Source organism: Geotrypetes seraphini, chromosome 9, assembly GCF_902459505.1.
Source record: "Geotrypetes seraphini chromosome 9, aGeoSer1.1, whole genome shotgun sequence".
NCBI lineage: Eukaryota > Metazoa > Chordata > Amphibia > Gymnophiona > Dermophiidae > Geotrypetes > Geotrypetes seraphini.
In genome coordinates, this window is record NC_047092.1 from 134,461,049 (window position 1) to 134,481,869 (window position 20,821).

The window sequence follows — 20,821 nt, forward strand, 5'->3', positions numbered from 1 at the left end:
ATCCTGCCTAAAGGAGCTTTTGATTTAGCTTTACTCACCCTGCCTAATGATGTCATTAATATGTTATGTATCTGTTTAGCATATACCACTGCATCAATATTCAATATATCATGTTAACTGACTTGCACCTGTTATCTGGAAATTAGGGCCTCTGTACACAACACTAACCAACACGTGTTAAAGGGGATTAGTGTCTATATTAAAATGAAGATTTTTAATACAGTGGCCCCTTTTTATATAATACAAATTGTAGCAGCAGACCACAATATAAGATATACAGTGGTACCTTGGATTACGAGCATAATCCGTTCCAGGAGCATGCTCGTAATCCAAAATGCTCGTTTATCAAAGCGAGTTTCCCCATAGGAAATAATGGAAACTCGCTTTGATGCGTTCCCCCCCCCCCCACGAGAACCGGCATTGCTCCCCCCGAAGGCCCCCCTGCGATCCGGCACCCCCCATGCAATTCGGCACCCCCCCACGCCACGATTCGGCACCCCCTGCCACGATCCCCCCCCCCCCGACGTGATTGGGCACCCCCGACACGATCCGGCACCCCCCCCCCCCCGATGCTTCTTACCCTCAATCTGGGCACCGGCATCGGCATGTCCTGTGCTTGGTGCTGGTGCCCGAAGATCGGACTCCTCTTCTTCTAGGCCTTGAGTATCTGAGCATGCTCAAGGCCTGCGAACGTGAACTCACAAGCCTTGAGCATGCTCAGATGCTCAAGTCCTAGCAGAAGAGCACCAAGCACAGGACATGCCAGTGCCCAGATGAGGGTAAGAAGCGTCGGGGGGGGGGGCCCAATCGCGTCGGGGGGGTGCCGGATCGCGGGGGGAGGGTGCCGGATTGCGGGGGGAGCTTGTAAATCGAGTCATGCTCAGTTTCCGAGGCACCGATTTTGCAAATGTTTTGCTCGTCTTGCAAAACACTCGCAAACCGGTGCACTCGTAAACCGAGGTACCACTGTATCTGTATTATTAGATTTGACAAATTACAGTGACAATAATTACACATTTATGTGCTCTATTATCACAGATGCTACGTGACCTCTGAATTTTCATTTTCCTTTGCTCCCAGGATCTTTGTCATTTACACCCATCCCTTCTAATGCCATTTTTGTCCTCATGAGGTCCACTATAGGCTGCTATGCATCCTCCAGGTAAGCAAGTGATATATATGTGAACAATTTTTTTTTTTTTTAAGAAAGTAAATTGTTCACTTTAGAAGGGTGAGGTAATGAAATGCTGGGAAAATTGCTGTGATAAAATTGTGGAGAGTGTGGGGTAGTGATTAGAGCTACAGCCTCATCACTTTGAGGCTGTGGGTTCAAATCCCACACTGCTCCTTGTGACCCTGGGCAAATCACTCAATCCTCCACTGCCGCAGGTACATTAGATAGATTGTGAGCCTGCCAGGACAGATAGGGAAAATTGCTTGAGTGTGATTGTAAAACTACAAAAAGGCAGTATACAAATCCCTTTTCCCTTATATCATTACCCACGGAGAAGATGGAAAATAGCTCATAAAGATTTGTATATAGCTTATTATCCCCTGCTATTAGTGCTGTGAAAATACCAGTACAATAAAATGTGAATGTGTAAACATTTAATATTGGAAGTCTCTCTCGCTGACTGGACAGTGTCTTTCCTTCCGTACAATTCTCTGATTAATGATTACATAAAACAGAAAATGTGATGTTGTGGTGGCCATTATTAACTCCAGCGCCTAGAGCATATTCCGAAGCTCAAAAAAATATACTCAATTCGGTATTGTTAATAAATGCCCTAAATGAAATTACTGTCCTGCCAGATCCTGGCATCTCCCTGTAACAAAACAAAGCTCATGCCAGTGTTACCACTATTAGAAGTGGTATAATGCCGAGTCTCTCCAGCAGGAAAGCCCCCTCTTTGTCCAACATATCTGTTTATTTCATGCCTATGCGCCCCATATGCCTAGTCTTCTTGTATTATTCACAAGCCATGACATTTCAAGGGGGGGGGGGCGGAAAACATTTACGAAGGAAAAAAAACAGGCCTTCGAATATATTATTTACAAGGCAGGAGTTTCGAGATGGGAAATCTAATGCAAGTGCAACGTGATCGGAAGAGAGCGCAATCTGCAAAATCAAAGAGCCATCGGCACTATCAGACACTAATAATAATAATAATAATAATAAAAATCATCATCATAAACACGTAGCGAATTAAGAGACAAGAACAATAGTCTTTAGGTTCACGCTAGGGTTTTGCAAACCAACCAACACAAGCCGGAAACGTGATCTCGGACTGGATCGCCAGCACCTTCCCCTGAGCCGAGCGCCGAGCAAGGGGGACCCGCCGCAGCTGGGCTCCCGCCGCCCTGCCCGCTCCCCAGCCCCGCCACACTCACCGCCACCTCCTGCGGCAGCAGGATCTCCGCGTTGCCCCCATCGCCGGGCCCTTTGTCGGCTTTGAGCTCCGCGGGCGGCTGCTGGAAACTGATCTTCACCATGCTGCGTAGATACTAGCTGCGATCGCTCCACACGGGCTTTTTTTCTGCGCCACTGTGCAGCGCCGGAAGTTTCACCGCTTCACTTGCGCTGTGGGTGTGCTGGGGTTGGTTTGTTTCTTTTTTTTTTTTTTACATCCCTGAAGGAGTTAATGACGCTCCTGTGTTGTTCCTGCTCGTTCCTTCCTCCTGTTCCTGGCCTTTGTTTGGGTTTCTTGCCACAGGTGGCTGCAGTGCCACCCACAGGTAATTTACCAGATCTGAAGGGCAAGGGTGCAGACAGTCCCTTCTTTCCCTTTCATGGTGGTGCTAAGTGTTTCTGCCTCATCTTTAACGTCATTTAGCAATCAGCAGGAAAGTGGGCAACTAATAATTTAAAAAATAATAATAAATACAATTTGAATTGTACTAACATTCTCTTCCACCTTGTAACAGAGACTCAGAGCAAGCCAGACTACAATAAACACGAAACCAAGTAAACATTATAAATAAAATAATTTTAATAAGATAAAATAAATACAATGATTAAAGATACATTAATAAAGACTCAACATAGCACTTTAAAATAATTAAATATAACATTTCCTCAGTATCTATACCAGTGCTTTTCAATCCTCTCCTAGAGGCAATCTTACTTAACTATTTTTTAGGATGACCACGTGCATGAAACAGATTTCATATGCTGAACACCCCCCCCCCCCCCCCAGGCATTGTGGTATGCCAAGAAAACCCTAAATGGCTAACTAGGCCGTGAGAACTGGAGGTGGCCATTCAGGGAGGGGCTCAGGGCAGGAGTGTGGGAAAACTTGCTCTGCCCAGTACACCGCTGGACCAACAGGGATTCAAAGAGACCTGTGGGGGGAAACAGAAGGGAGATTAAAAAAAAATTGGCAGAGTCAGCCAGGACAAGAGACGGAAGGGATCCCTCCTGTCTTGGTCCAACTCACCAAGCCATATGGCATGTCCAGCGGAGGCCTGCAACAAGTCCAGGAGGGGGGGGCAGGTGGGCAATGACTCAAATATAAGCCGAGACCCTCATTTTTAGGCCCTAGAATCTCAGTTTATATTTGAGTATATATGGTATTTTTTTTTTTTATTATTTAGTACATCATTCTGATATTCAGTGTCACTTTCCAGATAACAATTGGTGTTGCCACCACTCTATGCAAATAGCAATCCAAATATTTAGGCTAAACTACTCTCTAGATCAGTGGTTCCCAACCCTGTCCTGGAGGAACACCAGGCCAGTCAGGTTTTCAGGATAGCCCTAATGAATATGTATGGAGCAGATGTGCATGCCTGGCACCTCAATTATATGCTGATCTCTCTCATGCATATTCATTAGGGCGATCCTGAAAATCTGACTGGCCTGGTGGTCCTCCAGGACAGGATTGGGAACCACTGCTCTAGATAACTTCTGTTCTCGCACCTCTCTAGCACTATCCAGATAGTGCCAAAGCAGATTGAAAGGATAACACAGTTACTCACCTATAGCAGCTGTTCTCCAAGGATGGCAGGTTTAATATTTTTTACATGTTGGTGACATTATTCTGACAAAACCTGCATGGAAATGCAGCCCAGCTTAATTTCTCAAAGCTGTTGGAAGCACTGCACTGCACATTTGCCCATTTTCCCCATCTACTGCTATCATCCTGCTGTCCTCAGAGAACAGCTCCTATAGGTGAGTTTCTCCGAGGCTAAGCAGGATGATCATATTCTTAAATATGGAAAGCACTAGTTGAACACCCCTTAAACAAAAAAAAAAAAAAAAATAGAGAACAAGGTCCACAAGTGGCAGGGCTCATGAATTCTGAACAGGAACCAGATAACAATCTCATTGCAACTTCTCTGTATTTTGTTTTTAAGGCAGCCTGGAATAGAAAGAAGTAGACCTGGGGGAGTGGGGAGAGGAATTGGATTCTAGACCCCCAAATAGATTCTGAAGGACTGTCTAACCAAACCTTTACATCAATAGTCCTGTTCCAGGCAGTAGTGAGATGTGAATATGTGGACTGAGGACCACATTACAGCTCTGCAAATAAAGGCTGATCTCAAATGGGGTATCAATGCAGCCATGGCGCTGACATTGTAAGCCATTATATGGCCCTCAAGAGTCAGTCCAGCCTGGACATAAGTAAAGGAAATGCAGTCTATGAGAAAAGAAATGAAAAGCTGGGAGCACTCTGTGTGCTTTAGTCCACTCCAGATAAAAGGCCAAAGGCTGTCTTGCAGTGCAAAACACGCAGTGTGATTTCAACTTTGTGGGCTTAAGGATTTGGGAAAAATGGTGGTAGAAAAATTGACTGGTTAAGATGGAACTCTGGAAGGAACTTAGGATATAAGCACATGATCGCGCTATTGTTGAAAAACTTTGGGTAAGGTGGATCATTTACTAGAGCCTGAAGCAGTAGCTTAGCCAGACAGCCAATTTTGGGTATGCTTGATCTCAAAGTTGGTGGGCACAACATTTTCTCTCACCATTTTTCTGAAAACTTCCTTTGAAGGCAGCCAGAACTCCCTTTTACCAAGCTTGGCAGACAGCAGCCACCGATACCACATATGTTTAGTTATTGGTGGCTCAAGGATGCTGCAACCGACTGCAGAGCCTGGTAAAAGAGAATTCTGGCCCCCTTTAGAAGAGGTCCTCAGTTGGTGATACTTGGGGATCCTCACCAACTCGTACAGCAAGGGTCAGGGCCAGTTTCCCTTCTGATCTCTCCACCTGCCATTACAATCACACCGACATATCCGCACCAAATACAGAACAAGGATCACAAATTAGAAATAAAAATATGTAGACAAAAATTGAAAATGAAATCCCAAGCAGTTAAACAGCAACTACAGCTGGTGATGTTGCTCACACTGGTGAAGATTTAATGAGGTACAGTGGGAAGGGAGGTTACAAGTGTGGCATGGGGAGGCATAGAGGTACCAGCGCCTCCACCAAAACAGCATCTATGGCGGTCCACTCCCTGTCATCCCTTACTACGCCACTGTAACCCATCTCACTTCTTCCCCAGCTTTTCATTCCCGTTCATCTTTAACCTACTTCTAAGCTTTGTAATCACTATCCTCCTCTCATTCCTTCCTCTCCCCTCCCATATGGTTCCACTATTCCTAGCATTCTTTCTCTCTACCCTAAGTCAGCATCTGCCTCCTCTTTCTCCCCACCCTGAAAGCCTGATATCTCCGTTTCTTTCACTCCACCTCCTACCCACCACCATCTTCCTGTCCTTTTTCTCTTCCCTTCTTCCCCTTCCCCCATGGTCCAGCGTTTCTCCCTCTGTCTTCCCTCCCTCTCATTGTCCATCTCTCCTTCAATCTGTTATACTCCTGAATCCAACATTTCTAGCTTTTACCCCCTTCCCCTCATGTGGATAGCAGCCACTGTCCCCCCATCTCTCTCCCTGGGTCCAAAATCTTTCCCTCTGTCTCTTCCACTGCCATATCTATCATCTCTAATTCTCTCTTCCCTCTTTCCCATTGTCCACCATCTCTCTCTCTTTTCCCCTCTTGCTTGTACTCTAATTTCCCTAAGTGGATTCAGGGACATTAATTATAAGACCTGAGGTCAGAAAAGAGCTTGGCTGTATACGAGATAACTGACCCCTAGAAATAAATTGTCAATAGAGGGTGATAAAAAAATGTATAAAAAGCTCAGAGATACGAAACTCTGAAAGGAAGGCTGAAAAACCTCCCTTGAAGTAAGAGTTTACCTTCCAGTCATTGCAACTTTATAAAATTCTGATCACGCTCAATGACTCGACATAAATTTTAAAATAGTATTAAGATGTTTCACTGTTTCAAAATACAACAATATCTTCTTTCCTTCTCAATATATCAATAATTCATACAGTCACTGCACGAAGTATGGTGAAAGCTAGGTCACTTAGCATGCAAACAAAGTTTAGAGGGTACCCTAAGTTCAGCATCTCTGCTCTCTCTTGCCCCTCTTCCACTTTGCAGCATCTCTTCCCTCTCTTACCCCTGGCCCCAGCATCTCTCCTCTCTCGTCCTTCTGTGCAGCATCTTTTCCTCCCTCCCAATGTCCAACTATTCTTCCTCTCTTCCCTTTCTCCCTTTGATTTTCCAGCCTTTCTGTCCTCAATCTATATCCCCCTGTGTCTACTTTAAGGAACTTCTCCAAAAGCTCAGGCTCATCCAGAAATGTTGCACACACCTGACAGATGTCAGGGTAGGAAGTTCCATAGCCCTGCATCTAACATTGTAAACATAGTAGATGACTGCAGACAAAAGATCTATGTGGTCCATCCAATCTGCCCAATAGTCACATTCATTTTTGAGGCAATATTAGACCAACAATCCAGTAATTATTCATGTTGCTTGCTAAGCTCTACTATAAGATGTTTTCCCCCCTCTCCCCTGAGATAGATAAGACGTGTACTCGGACTATATGAATGTGGTAAAAATAAAGTGTATTCTTGCGCCTGATCCATATTGACACAGGCTGTAGAAGTCTGTCTGGTATTGGCCACAGGGCCCCAACTATCCCAATCCATCTTACCACATACTGTACCCAGTCCATAGAAGTCCATCTAGTATCAGCCTCACTGCTGGGGCTGCCATTTAAGTACCACTCCTGCTCATCATAATCAAGTTATACCTCTAGTTCTGTAGAGTTTTGTGTTACTATCCTCTTTTTATTCAGGGATCTTTTGTGTCTATCCCACACATTTCTGAAATTTGTCACTTTTTTTGCTTCTACCATTTCTCTAGGGAGGGCATTCCAGGCATCCACCACTCTTTCCGTGAAAAAGTATTTCCTGACATTCCTCCTGAGTCTACCACCCACAATTTTATATTATGTCCTCTAATATTAATGTTTCCATGTTTCTTGAAGAGATTTGTTTGCAGATTAATATCCTGTAAGTATTTAAATGCCTGTATATTTCCTTTAGGTCAGGGGTGTCCAACCATTTGACTTCCCTGGGCCGCATTGGCCAAAAAAAATGTTTCTGGGACCGCACAAATGCACAAACGCTGCAGCAAGAGAGAGGAAGGAGCCGGCAAGATGGTAAACACCCGGGGGCAGCATCGCCCTCAACCGGAGCCGCACAAAATACTTCACTGGGCTGCATGTGGCCCTCAGGCTGCAGGTTGGACACCCCTGCTCTAGGTTATACATATTCAAGTTTTCAAGCCTGTTTTCATACGTCTTTCGGCACAATCCAGATATAATTTTTGTTGCCTTCCTCTAGACAGCTTCAAGTCTTCTTACATCCTTAGCAAGATACGACCTCCAGAACTGAATGCAATATTACATACAGATGGTACCTCACCGTCTTGTACAGGACATTAATACTTCTCTTTTTATGCTGGCAATTCCTCTCTCTATGCAGCCCAGCATCCTTTTGGCTACTGTCCTCTTTCTATGCCCCTTCCAGAAATTGTCTGCCTCCCCCTCCCATCTCTCCCTCTCCACACTGGTCTGGCATCCATCTTCTTCCCCCCCCCCCCCCATGGTCTGTCATCTCTCCCTCTCACCCCTCCCTGTGGTTTTTAGCATTTTTCTCTCCTCCTTTCTACACCTCAGATTTGGTATCTCCGACTCCTTACCCTTTCCCCATGCTCTGGCATTTCTCTCCTCCCCCCCTCCCCCTTGCCCTATAGTCTGGCATCTCTCTTTCTCTCCCCTGACCTCTCCCTTTTCATTTCTTGTCTTCCCTTGTCAGCCAACCGTGGTCCCTTTCCAGACTTTTTTTTTGTGAACACAGAAGAATTTGTTTAATACATCTGCTTTTTCCTTATCACTTTCCACATAGCACTTCTCAGCATCCTTTAGTCTCACAATTCCATTTCTAGTTTCTTCTTTTCTCCAATATACCTGAAAAAAAAATATCTTGTCTCCTCTTTTTATGTCTCTAGCCATTTTTCTTCTACCTGCACTTTCACCAATCGTATTTCTCTCCCCTATCCTTAATCCCCCTACTTCCCTTGAGCTCTGGGCAGAATGTGGGAGAGAGAAGGCTTCCAGGTCAGCTGCAGGCAGCGAGTAGGAAATCGCTGCTGCTAGCCATTTGAAGAAGCTAGCTTACGTATGCCCAGTATTTGTGAGGCTGACAGATCAAAACCACTACGATGTCTTGATCCTGATGTTGCTAGTCAGAAAAAGGAAATCAGAAGCTGTAAAGATATTCTCAACACAGGAACATGGAACATAAGAAGCATGAATGAAGAAAAATTGGAAATTGTTAAAAATCAAGTGGGAAAAAAACAAAATTGATTTGATAGGAATCAGTGAACTCAAATGGACAGGACAGGGCCATTTTCAATCAAACGAGCACTGGATCTGCTACTCTGGTCATGAGACACACAGGAAAAATGGTGTGGCATTCATCCTCAACAATAAGCTTTCAAAGATGGTACCTAAAGTACAATGTTATCAATGATAGAATAATGTCAGTCCATCTACATCAGGGGTGTCAAAAGACCCTCCTTGAGGGCCGCAATCCAGTCGGGTTTTCAGGATTTTCCCAATGAATATGCATGAGATCTATTTGCATGCATTGCTTTCTGGGAGAGCGGGAGCCAGAAGGCCTTGAGCATCTGCAGATGCTCAAGGCCCAGCCTAGTGACAAGAGGCAGGATCTGCAGACACTGGCATGTCCTGTGGGTTGGTGCCATGTGCCAGATCGGGGTAAGGGTTTGGGCGGGCGATGCCAGTTCTTGGAGGGGTCGTTCATGGGTGATGCCGGTTCACGGGGGCAGGTGCTCACAAATCGAGTCAACACTCAGTTTGCGAGGCACGATTTGATTGACTGTTTTGCTCGTCTTGCAAAACACTCGCAAACAGCGTTACTTGCAAACCGAGGTTTGACTGTAATTCCAAAAGATCTTGGGAAAATTAAGTATTCTCACCTTCAATCTCCTGTTGAAATTTTCAATGTTTTCTATTTTTTTAAATGTATTGCCATGCTATCTTTGATAGCCATAACCTTATGGTCTTGAAGAGTGAATTTTTAGAAGTGAGTTTTTGGTTTCAATATTAGTTTGTTCTAAAGTCTTAGAAATGTCATCGTTTTTCCCCCAGAGCCTTTACCTCATCAGATGTTTTCTGGGTAGCTGCATTCAGCCTATTAAATATTCCCCAAATTGTGTCCAATGTCACCTCACAAGAGGGGGAAACTTCCCCTGTGGTGATCTCCATCGGTAGAAGCTCATCTACCGTTGCTGCCTCCTTAGCAGGATTGCTCGTTGCCCCTTCGGCAGCCCTGCATCCTGCTTCCTCAGTAGCGGCTTCTGCCAGACAGGGAGTTGCTGCAAAAGACGGGGGCAATAGGGAGATCTCGTGCCCCTGTGTGGTTGAGCCTTCTCCACCCTCACACGCTGCAGGGCTTCCTACGCCCTTCTGTGAAGTGAGCACCGGCAAAAATCGCTCAATCGGCAGTTGTTTCAAAGATTGCAAAGGCGTTGCGGAGGCTACCGCCTTTACAATAGCTTTCTGTTTATGCGGCCTAACTCAAAAGGAAAAACGCCAACAACCCCAAGAGCGTGTTCTTAGAATCGCCTGGTATGTGCCGCCATCTTGGCCACTCCCCCACATGGAGAGATTTCAACCAAACTTGGTACACATATGACTTACTATCTGGGGAAAAATACTGTGGGGGTGGGAAGGGAGTGACATGTAAAAATTATCGAAAATGACAGATTTTAGTGTCTACCCCATAGTGTTTTTGGGCTCGCTGAGACGGATACTCATCATAACTCCAAAACACATGGAGAGATTTCAACCAAACTTGGTACACATATGATGTACTATCTGGGGACAACTACTTGGGGGGGGGGAAGGGGTGATATCGAAAACAATAGATCTAATCAATAAACGCATGGACAGATTTCAACCAAACTTACTATCTGGGCACAAATACTGGCCGGGGGGGGGGGGGGGGGCGTAATGCGGTGACATGTGGATGAGGAGAAGGGGCTGACATCAAAAATTACAGATAGTTTCTAATCCATATTGAAATTATCGAAAATAACAGATATTCTAACCCATAGTGTTCGGGCTCACTGAGATGAATACTGACACTCCGATGCCGTTTAAGTCCAAGTTCAGCCCCATAGAGAGGGACATTCCTGTGGGACATGTGGGGGATGGGACATTTTAGGATAAATAAATATCCGGGTAACACCGGGTAATCTGCTAGTTAATAGAATAAAAAAGATATTATATACTTACCCTGGTAAGCTCTTTTCCAGTAGATAGGTGAAACCGGGGTTTTTCGGGATATCCACAATAAATATGCATAAGGTAGATTTGCATCTCAAGAAGGCAGTGCATGCAAATCCATCTCATATATATTCTTTGTGGATATCCTGAAAACCTGATCTGCCTGTGGCTCTCGAGGACTGGAATTGCCTACCCCTGTTCTAGACAGATGGGTTATTTCCCCATAGCTGTGTACTGCTGCAAAAGAAATCTGCTCTAGATTTTTTGTTCTGCCTCTACTGTACTTCACTGATTTCTCTAGCTCTACCTACAGTTAGTACCCAAATACTGAGAGCCACCCAATACATGTGAAGCAGAGGCACCTGTAGCAACAGGCTTAAACAAACTGTTCTGCTCAAATATTAACAGTAATGTTAACCACCAAGAAAGGCTTCAAAGGAGCTCAGAAACTACTCCCATATAAACTGAAACATATATACGAATTCTTCCCAGCCCCCAAGGGCTGATGGGCATCCAAGAATCATCTTGGAGAAGCATAAACAGACAAACAACAGGCAGGCGCAGTAAGGACTGGGTGGGGGGTCTAGATTGTCTCACCTATCTACTGGAAAAGAGCTTATAAAGGTAAATACATAATCTCTTTTTCCAGTGCAATAGGTGAGACATTCTAGACAAGGGATGTACAAAAGCAGCCCCCAAAAAGCTAGGGCGGGCTTGCTGCACTAATCCTTAAGACCAAGGACCCAAAAGCAGAGTCCTGTCTTGCCACCACATACACTCTGTAGAACTTGGCAAACATGTGAAGAGAAGACCATGTTGCCGCCCTGCAAATCTCCTCAGGAGAGACAGAGCTAGCTTCGGCCCATGAATAAGCCACACTCCTGGCAGAATGCACCTTTACGGAAACAGGGGACTGTTTCCCAGAAAGAATGTAGGCTGAGGAAATGGCCTTATGATCTGGAAATCGTGGCCTTGGAAGCGGGAGTGCCCCGCTTAAATGAATGAGTCAGCACAAGCAAATGGTCAGAGACACGAAACTTGTTAGTGACCTCCAGATAACGCAGAAGAACTCTGTGCACATCTAGTTTCTTCAACAGGTGATCTTGTGTCCTGAAACCAGTAGGCTAGATGGCAGGCAAACGCAATTCCTGATTAACATGAAAGGCCAAAACCACCTTCGGCAAGAAGAAAGGAACATTCTGAAGGGAATACCCAGTGTCTGCATTATGGAGGAACAGTTCTCTGCAAGACAGAGCCTGTAGTTCTGACACATGTCATGCTGAAGTAATGGCAACCAGAAAACCAATCTTGAGCGTCAAGTCCAAGAAGGAAGCATCTTGAAGGGGCTAAAAAGGAGCCTTGGTAAGGCTAGACAGGACCAGGTTAAGGTCCAAGGAAGGGAAAAGTTGCTTAACCAGCAGTCTGACATGAAAAGCACCCTTCAGAAATCTAGCAACATCAGGATAAGATACCAACGAGGACCGACACTCCTGGGGATCTAAAACAAGAAAGCCCAGCCACCTGGACCCAAAGAGAAGCCACAGTGAGGTCTTTATCCAGCCCAGCCTGAAGAAAGGCGAGAATCAGCGAGATCAAAGCTGAATAAGGGTCCACTTGGTCCTGGGCACACCAATATTGGAAGGTCTTCCATGCCAGAATGCTCATATCAGGGTGCCAGGGAAAGGTAGCCAGCTGAGTGATTAAGTTCAATTCCTGCAAACACTCAGAAATAAGGTCCAGCAGAGCCACAAACTTAAATAAGTGCAGGAAAGTAGGATCATCCCCAGAGGGATCTGTAGATCCAGCACACAGCCCCTGATCTCCTGCTCTAGGAAGCGCTGTACCTGCAAACAAGGGATCAGTAAGTGAAACAGTAGTGTCCGGCTCCTGGGGCATAGAGTCACCCTTAGATGACTTAAATTTGAATTTCTTAGGCTGTGGAGGGTCCGCAGCCTGGCAAACAGAATTACCAGCCATGCTGGGCCCCAAAAGCAATGAAGACTACGCCGCCAGGGGAGAGATTAAGCTGCATGCTGCCACTGCCCTCACCCCCCACCCCCCCAGATGCATATGGCGCAAGAATGCTCTAAAAGTGCTAAATTTGCACAATCCTGGCAAGAATCCACATGAGGAGAGGCCAAGGACTTCATTCTAGTAAGTTTCTATGCAAACCTGGCAGTTTTGAAGAAGCAAGGAGCTTTAGAAAAAAAGATCACTAAAAATCTAAGATGGCCACCGTCAAAAAATTCACGACAAAATCGCAATATTTTTCATACTTCCCAAACTCCAAAAACAGCGATTTTAGGATTTTTCAGGAGTGGAAACACAGGGGAACATTCAGAAACATTCAAACCCCCACTTTTCCAACCTCACCTGATTCTTCTCACAGACTGTCAAGCCTGTGTACTCACCGTGACCTGACAGAAGATCTTTGCTACAGCCTGCCTCAGCTCTCTCACAGTAGCTGGATGAGAAAATCTGCTATTTTGCTCAATCTGCAAAATAGCATTGCTCCAAGAATTTTAGATTCCTGACAAATTGGAACACAAACATTGTTAAAATAGAATTAACCTTAGGAAATGCAATATTTTGACCTCATAGGATTTAATTCTCTTCTCAGAATGCTGTGAATACTTCTGCAAAGCTGATCTTTGGGCTGCATTCAGACTCCTATGTCTGACTATACCTCTACCCCATGGACAAACAGATGAGCACCGGGATAGGTGGAGGCGCAAACACGCAACCGGCACCCTGCGAAACACTGCTGAGTCTCCTAAGGGTACCCAACAGCCTACGCTCAACCCCTGCTTAACAGTAGGTGACATCAGGGATGGCCATTAGCTTCAGAGAAAACTATGCAGACTGGCTAATAGGTACCCAGTGGGATCAGCCTGTCAGCTACAGACTGAAGTCTATGTAGTCTCAATCAGAGCTTTGAAATCGTTCCATGCACCAAAATTCCTGCAAAAGGAACAAAATTCCACCAAATATAAATAATAAAATGGGGAAAGCAGAACAAACACTCCTGCAGACACACGTGCAGAAGGAAAGAACTGTAAGTGGAGCTAGAGAACCCAGTGAAGTACAGCAGAGACAGATTGAAAAATCTGTAGCGGATTCCTTCTGCAGCAGTACATGGCTATGTGGAAATAACCCATCCGTCTAGAACAATGGTCTCAGACTCATGGCCCAGGGAGCCACATGCGGCCCGCCAGGTACTATTTTGAGGCCCTTGGTATGTTTATCATAATCACAAAAGTAAAATAAAATAGTTTCTTGATCATTACATTAGAGATTTCTATTCCGCCATTACCTTGCGGTTCAAGGCGGATTACAAAAGAAATAAAAAGCGGAGGGTTACAATGGAAGAACATTTGCCTTTCTGGAGAGGTAATGAGTAGGTTATGTAGTTTCTGTGTGGCGGGAAGAGAGACTTAGCTAAAAGGAAAGATTTATGAAGTATAAAATGTTTTACCTCCTGCAAAATTGTCATTTCTTTAATAAGACATTAACTATTTTTTCTGAGGCCCTCCAAGTACCTACAGATCCAAAATGTGGCCATAGAAACATAGAACATGACGGCAGAAAAGGGCCACAGCCCAGCCCACCCCCTAACTACCTCCATGAAGAGATCCCACATGCCAATCCCATCTTTTCTTAAAATCTGGCACACTGCTTGCCTCAATTACCTGTTGTGGAAGATTATTCCAGCGATCAACCACCCTTTCAGTGAAGAAATATTTTCTGGTGTCGCCATGAAATTTCCCACCCCTGATTTTCAACGGATGCCCTCTTGTTGCCGCGGGTCCTTTACGGAAAAAGAGATCCTCTTCCACCTCAATACGGCCTGTGACATATTTGAACGTCTCGATCATGCCTCCCCTCTCTCTGCGTTCCTCGAGTGAGTACAGCTGCAACTTACCCAGTCGTTCCTCATACGGGAGATCCTTGAGTCCTGAGACCATTCTGGTGGCCATTCGCTGAACCGACTCAACTCTCCGCACATCTTTTTGATAATGTGGCCTCCAGAATTGTACACAGTGTTCAAGATGGGGTCTCACCATGGATCTGTACAACGGCATTATGACCTCGGGCTTACGGCTGACGAAACTTCTACGGATACAGCCCACGATTTGTCTAGCCCTGGATGAAGCTTTCTCCATTTGATTGGTCCTGCAAAGGGTTTGAGTTTGAGACCACTGGTCTAGAATGTCTCACCATTGCACTGGAATAATAACTATTGATTTTTAGTAACCATAAATAACTCCCTAGCCTACTTCCAAACTCTTCAAGATGGTAGCAGCAGCATCAGCATCATTTAAATATCCCATATATCTACTCATATGGAAATTCTCCGACAGCTCTCCCAAAACTACTAACCAGAGAGAGAAAAACTGTTTCTCCCTACTCCCAACTGCTCGCTTTCTCTTCTCACATCAACTGCTAGTGTGCTTCTCTCTACACTGTTTATCAGGCTGAAAAAACTCCAACTCTTTCAAAAGAGCCAATAGGAGCGCTCTGCTATTGGCAGTGGGAGGAGTCCAGGCAATACGCATGATAGCCTCCCCATTGCTATGATATCAGAGGCTTGTTTGCTGAATTTCTGCACTTAAGATTCCGCGAACAGAGGAAGAAATCCCCTTCCTTACTGCACTTTGGAAGATGCAGTGAACATGGGAATCCCATTCCTCACAAAGATGAGATTAAAGGATGTGTATTGCATAGAAACTCCTTGAGAGTTATAACACTATGAACACCTCCACTCGATACATAGCCATATGAGAGCCATGGCAGTTGAAGCGTCACTTCCGCCAGCTGCTTCATAAGGATGATCACCTGCGTTGCATTTCACAGTATGAATTTTATTAAATTATATATAACTTGCTGCAGCATGGCATTTGTGTTTTCTTAAGTGCTGCAAACTTTTATCCTTGCTGCAATCTAATTTGTAGCTCTCCTGAGAGTGCAATAGGTTAATTTTGTGATAGATCCCTACAGCATATAAAAGGAATAGTAATTAAAATGAAATTTGCTTCGCTGAAAGCTAAGAATAGTTTGATCACAGCGTATAAAATGTTCTGGTACAGTATTATGTGTTCCAAAGCTTTGTGGGTGGGTTTATTAGTCTGTTCAGGATTCTGAAGTGTTCAAATTAATTAAAGAGTACTGCCAGTATGAATGCATGCAAGTGTGGAACAGTGCAAAACGCAGCTGTTTGTTAGCACATTGAAAAACTTGTGTGAAAGAGGATCTTATTGCAACACAACTTCTATCTTCAGCCAAGTCTACTCAGACCTTATTCCCACCCCTCTACTTGATCCCATCTCACATACTGTTATCCCTCCCACCTGCCATATTCTCAACTTATCCATTTCCTTTGCAACTGTCCCTGCTGCCTTCAAACATGAGGTAGTTAAGCCACTTCTCCAAACACTCTTGTTGGACCCACCTACCCGTCCAGCTATTACCCTGTCTCCCGTCTTCCATTCCTATCCAAGCTACTCGAGCATGCTGTTCTCCATTGCTGCCTGGACTTCCTTTCAACTTGACAGATTCTTGAACCTCTACAATCAGGCTTTTACCCCCGAACACTCCACAGAGACTGCCCTCACCAAAGTCTGCAGTGCTCTGTTTACGGCTAGATCTAAGGGCCTTTACTCAATCCTAGTTTCTCCCATTTATCTTAAATCAACACCTCCTCACATCTCTAACTCTGTTAATATCCTTGGAGTTATTATCAATGAATTAACTTTCCATCAACAGATAAGCTCAGAGGTAAAAAAAAAGCTTCTACAAATTAAGAATGATCAGATCAGTCACCAGTCTACTAGAAACCTCATCTCTTAACATTCTATTACACTCCCTCGTGATTTCGCAAATTGATAACTGCAATTCCCTATATCAAGGAATAGCCCCAAAAGAAGGTTACAAATTATCCAAAACACAGCAGTTAAATTAATCTATTATGCAAAAAAAATTTGATCATGTCATTCCACTTCTAATAAAATCCCACTGGTTGCCAATCACACATAGAATCACATGAAAATTCTATTGTTTACCTTCAAGACTAAACTAACACAAACCCAGGATTTATAGACAGACTACTCATTCCACCACTGTCCATCTAGAACACTCCGATCTAGCAACCAGTATCTCCTTAATATCCCTTCTTTACGCCATCTCGTCTACGATACCACTAGAAAGAAGATTTTCTCTGTTACAGCCCCTACACTGTGGAACTCTTTACCCCCGCACCTTCGGAAAGAAACACCTGTGGACAAATTTAAAGTAAATCTAAAGACTTTCATATTTAAGGATGCTTATGATAAGTAATCCTCAGACCTCCAAAAGAAGGAAGAGCATACCCCATACCTACTGCATTGACCTTTATCGTTCTTCTCTATTGTAAATTGTATTTCTCCCCCTATCCCTCATGTTTCAATGTCATTTAAGACTTGTCTAATTATGTCTTCCCAAGATTTCATGTTCATGACTCTGTACAATGCTTAGACAACGTTTTAAGCAGTATATCAAATTTTAAATAAAACTTGAAACTCATCCTTCTTGACCTGTCTGCTGCCTTTGATATGCAGTCCTCGCTTGGATTCTGCGCATCTGTCCTCGCCTGGTTTGCCTTCTACCTCTCCCATCACACCTTTAGTGTATGTGTTGATTAGTCCTCTAATGCTGCTATCACACTAGTGGCTGGAGAACCCCAGTGTTCTATCTTGGGACCTCCTCTTTTCTCTCTCTATACCTCTTCCCTCGGTGCCTTGATCTCTTCCCATAGCTTCCAGTTAGAAACATAGAAGGTGACGGCAGATAAGGGCCAAGGCCCATCAAGTCTGCCCACATCAATGACCCTCCCCTACCTCCCTTTGCGAAGAGATCCCACCTTTCGATCCCATTTAGCTTTAAAATCAGGCACACCGCTGGCCTCAATCACCTGCATCGGAAGACCATTCCATCGATCCACCACCCTCTCGGTGAAGAAGTATTTCCTGGTGTCGCCATGTAATGTCCCTCCCCTGATTTTCCATGGATGCCCTCGTGTTGACTTGGGTTCCTTGAAGAAGAAGATATCCTCCCCCACCTCGATACGGCGCGTGAGGTACTTGAATGTCTCGATCATGTCCCCCCTCTCCCTGCGTTCCTCAAGGGAGTAGAGCTGCAGTTTATTCAGCCGTTCCTCATACGGGAGATCCCTGAGCCCCGTGACCATCCATGTGGCCATTCGCTGGACCGACTCAAGTCTCAGCACATCTTTGCGGTAATGTGGTCTCCAGAATTGTACACAGTATTCCAGATGGGGTCTCACCATGGACCTATATAATGGCATTATGACTTCGGGCTTACGGCTAACAAAACTCCTTCGTATGCAACCCATGATTTGTCTGGCTTTAGATGAAGCTTTCTCCACCTGAGTTGCAGTCTTCATGTCCTCACTGATGATTACCCCTAAGTCTCGTTCCGCTACAGTTCTCTCTAGGATCTCACCATTAAGAGTGTAAGTCTTACATGGATTTTTGTTGCCAAGGTGCATGACCTTGCATTTTTTGGCATTGAAGTTTAGTTGCCAGGTCCTGGACCAATTCTCCAGTAGGAGGAGGTCGTGTGCCATACTATCGGTCTTGGATTTGTTGTCAGGTCCTGTTGTGTTCTTGTCCACTATATTGCATAATTTGGCATCATCGGCGAATAACGTTAATTTACCCTGAAGCCCTTCAGCCAAGTCCCTTATGAAGATGTTGAAAAGATGAAAAGTTAGAGAATGACTCTGGGATAAGTTTTTCCCCATCTCCACAGGAGCTCATTTTCCCATCCCAGACCCTTGTCCACACTCTCGTAACTTCATACTTAGATTACTGCAATCTACTTCTAACTGATCTCCCACAGTGCCACCTCTCACCTGCAATCTGTGCAAAACTCTTCTGCATGACTCATCTTCTACCAACCTACTCATGCCACCCCTCTCCTTAAATTACTTTACTGGCTCTCTATCTGCCTTTGCATATAGTTCATGCTCCTATTGCTGACCTACAAGTGTGTTCATTCTGCTGCCCCTCAATATCTCTCCTCTCTCTTTATACACCTCCCAGAGAACTCCGTTCCTCAGATAAGCTGCTCTTAGCTGTACCCTTCTCCTCCACTGACAATTCCAGACTTCATTCCTTTCATCTAGTTGCCTGGAATAAATTACTTGTGTGTCCGCCAAGCCCCTTCCCTTGTTTAAGAGCAGACTGAAAACCCACCTTTTTGATATAGCCTTCAATCCATAACCCTACTCCCAATGCCCACCAACCTAGCCAGTAGATTAACCTTTCCCCTTAACTCTGTCCATAACATCCTGTTTGTCTCTCATCTGTTTAGATTGTAAGCTTTTTCAAGCAGGGACTTTCTTCTTTGTGACTCTGTACAGCGCTGCATACATCTGGTAGTGCTATAGAAATAATTATTAATAATAATAACAGTTTATATACCGCAGGACCGTGAAGTTCTATGCGGTTTACAATGATTAAAAGATGCTACAAATTGAGTAGAGTTAACAAAGTTAAGAGCTAGTGATTAGCAGCTCTAGAGATCAGTTATTGTGGAATAAGATAGTACAGATCAGTTACCTAAATACTTCAGGAACAGATATGTTTTTAGGTGTCTCCTAAATTCCCCATAAGTATTAGTGATCATAAGTAATTGTTCCAGATCTTTACCCCATAATGCTGCATGATATGAGAAAAGATGTTGATGATGTTAAATTTACATCCTAACCGGTGGAGAAACAAAATTCATATGTGAGCCTCTCTTATGTCTGTTGGTTGAGAAAGAGAAAAGGTCAATTAAATATTTAGGGACTAAACCAAGTAGTACCTTAAAGCAAAAACATCCAAACTTTAAACGTGCCTCCATCAGCAGCCAATGCAGAAGTCGGTAGGAAGGCGTTATGATTGAACTTCAACCCCCAAATTAGCTTGACTGCCGCATTTTGCACCAGTAGTAGCATTAAATAGACATCTTTTGTGCATGGTTCTAGAATATAATTTTTGGATTTTGCAATGCCATATTATCCTGTTAGATTTTATTTTTGAGAATTGAATGTGATTTTATCATCATTTGTTCATTCTGTCTCATTTTGTTTGCTTTGTTGATTTTATTATGCGTGTGTTGCTATTGTAACCCCTTATCAAAATATCAGTACTTCAAAATTAAATAAAAAATTAACCCCCTCTTTTACGAACACATAGCGTGGGTTTTAGCACTGGCAGTGGCGGTAACTGCTCCAATGCTCATAGGAATTATATGAGTGTCAGAGCATACTACCGCTGCTAAAACCCCCAAGCTGCGTTAGTAAAAGAAGGGGGAGTAAATGAATAATTAACAAAACACTTAATGAAAGAAGTGCTCAATGCCTTAATAATTTTCTAATATGGAGGAGAAAAAAAAGTTAGGAACCATCATCACACTTCAGACGTTCCCCATCACCACCATAGTTAACAATACAGTCACTTATCTGAAAAAAAATCAGATGAAAATCCATGTTAGTTATACTGCTCATGTTCCTGCATTCTTTGCTCCATAACAGCAATCTTCAAAACCGTAATCAGTGCTTAAAACTGTCCTCCAGCTCACAGTCCTTATTGGCTCTCCCCAACTCAGATCTGGTTTTCACCTTCCGGCTTCATGAGACGCTAAAACTTATCATCATTCTTTGGCTTCTCACTGGGTGGGAAAACCCCGCCGGTGCTGGTTTGGTAGGATAGTGAAGGGAATAAATATTTTAAATAAATATAAAGTCTTTGAGGGGCCTGTCACTGAGGTTGAAGTGGAAGGAGTGAATTGCTATGTTCTGTTTGGTTTCATTTGTTCTCATTCTTGTTTTTAAACACATTCTTTTGGATTAGTATTTTGTACATCACCTTGGGTGGAACTTCTATATTCAGGATAATGATTAGTGTATTTGTATAAATAAATAACAGCAGAGAGAGGGTCCCCCCCCTTTAAAACCAACAAAAGATGGGAAGTTGGAAAGGAAGAACCACTGATACAATTGGTGTGCTTTAGGGTTGTCCAGCAAAAAATAAAGTTGGAAAAACTGTGCGGATTGAAGTTTTTTCCCGTGCATTTGATTGTGCCTGATTAGAAAAT

The 20,821-nt window shown here is 44.0% G+C and overlaps 1 protein-coding gene across 1 annotated transcript in view; it reads right to left on the bottom strand.

Annotated features, from left to right (window-relative positions):
- The window catches only part of ITM2C (integral membrane protein 2C), a 117,270-nt gene extending 114,571 nt beyond the window's left edge, over positions 1-2,699 (bottom strand). Inside the window, exon 1 of the mRNA XM_033959171.1 lies at positions 2,392-2,699. Within this exon, the coding sequence (XP_033815062.1) occupies positions 2,392-2,493 (102 nt within the window). The 5' untranslated portion in view covers positions 2,494-2,699. The remainder of the gene's footprint in view (positions 1-2,391) is intronic.
- Positions 2,700-20,821: the final 18,122 nt, after the last annotated feature.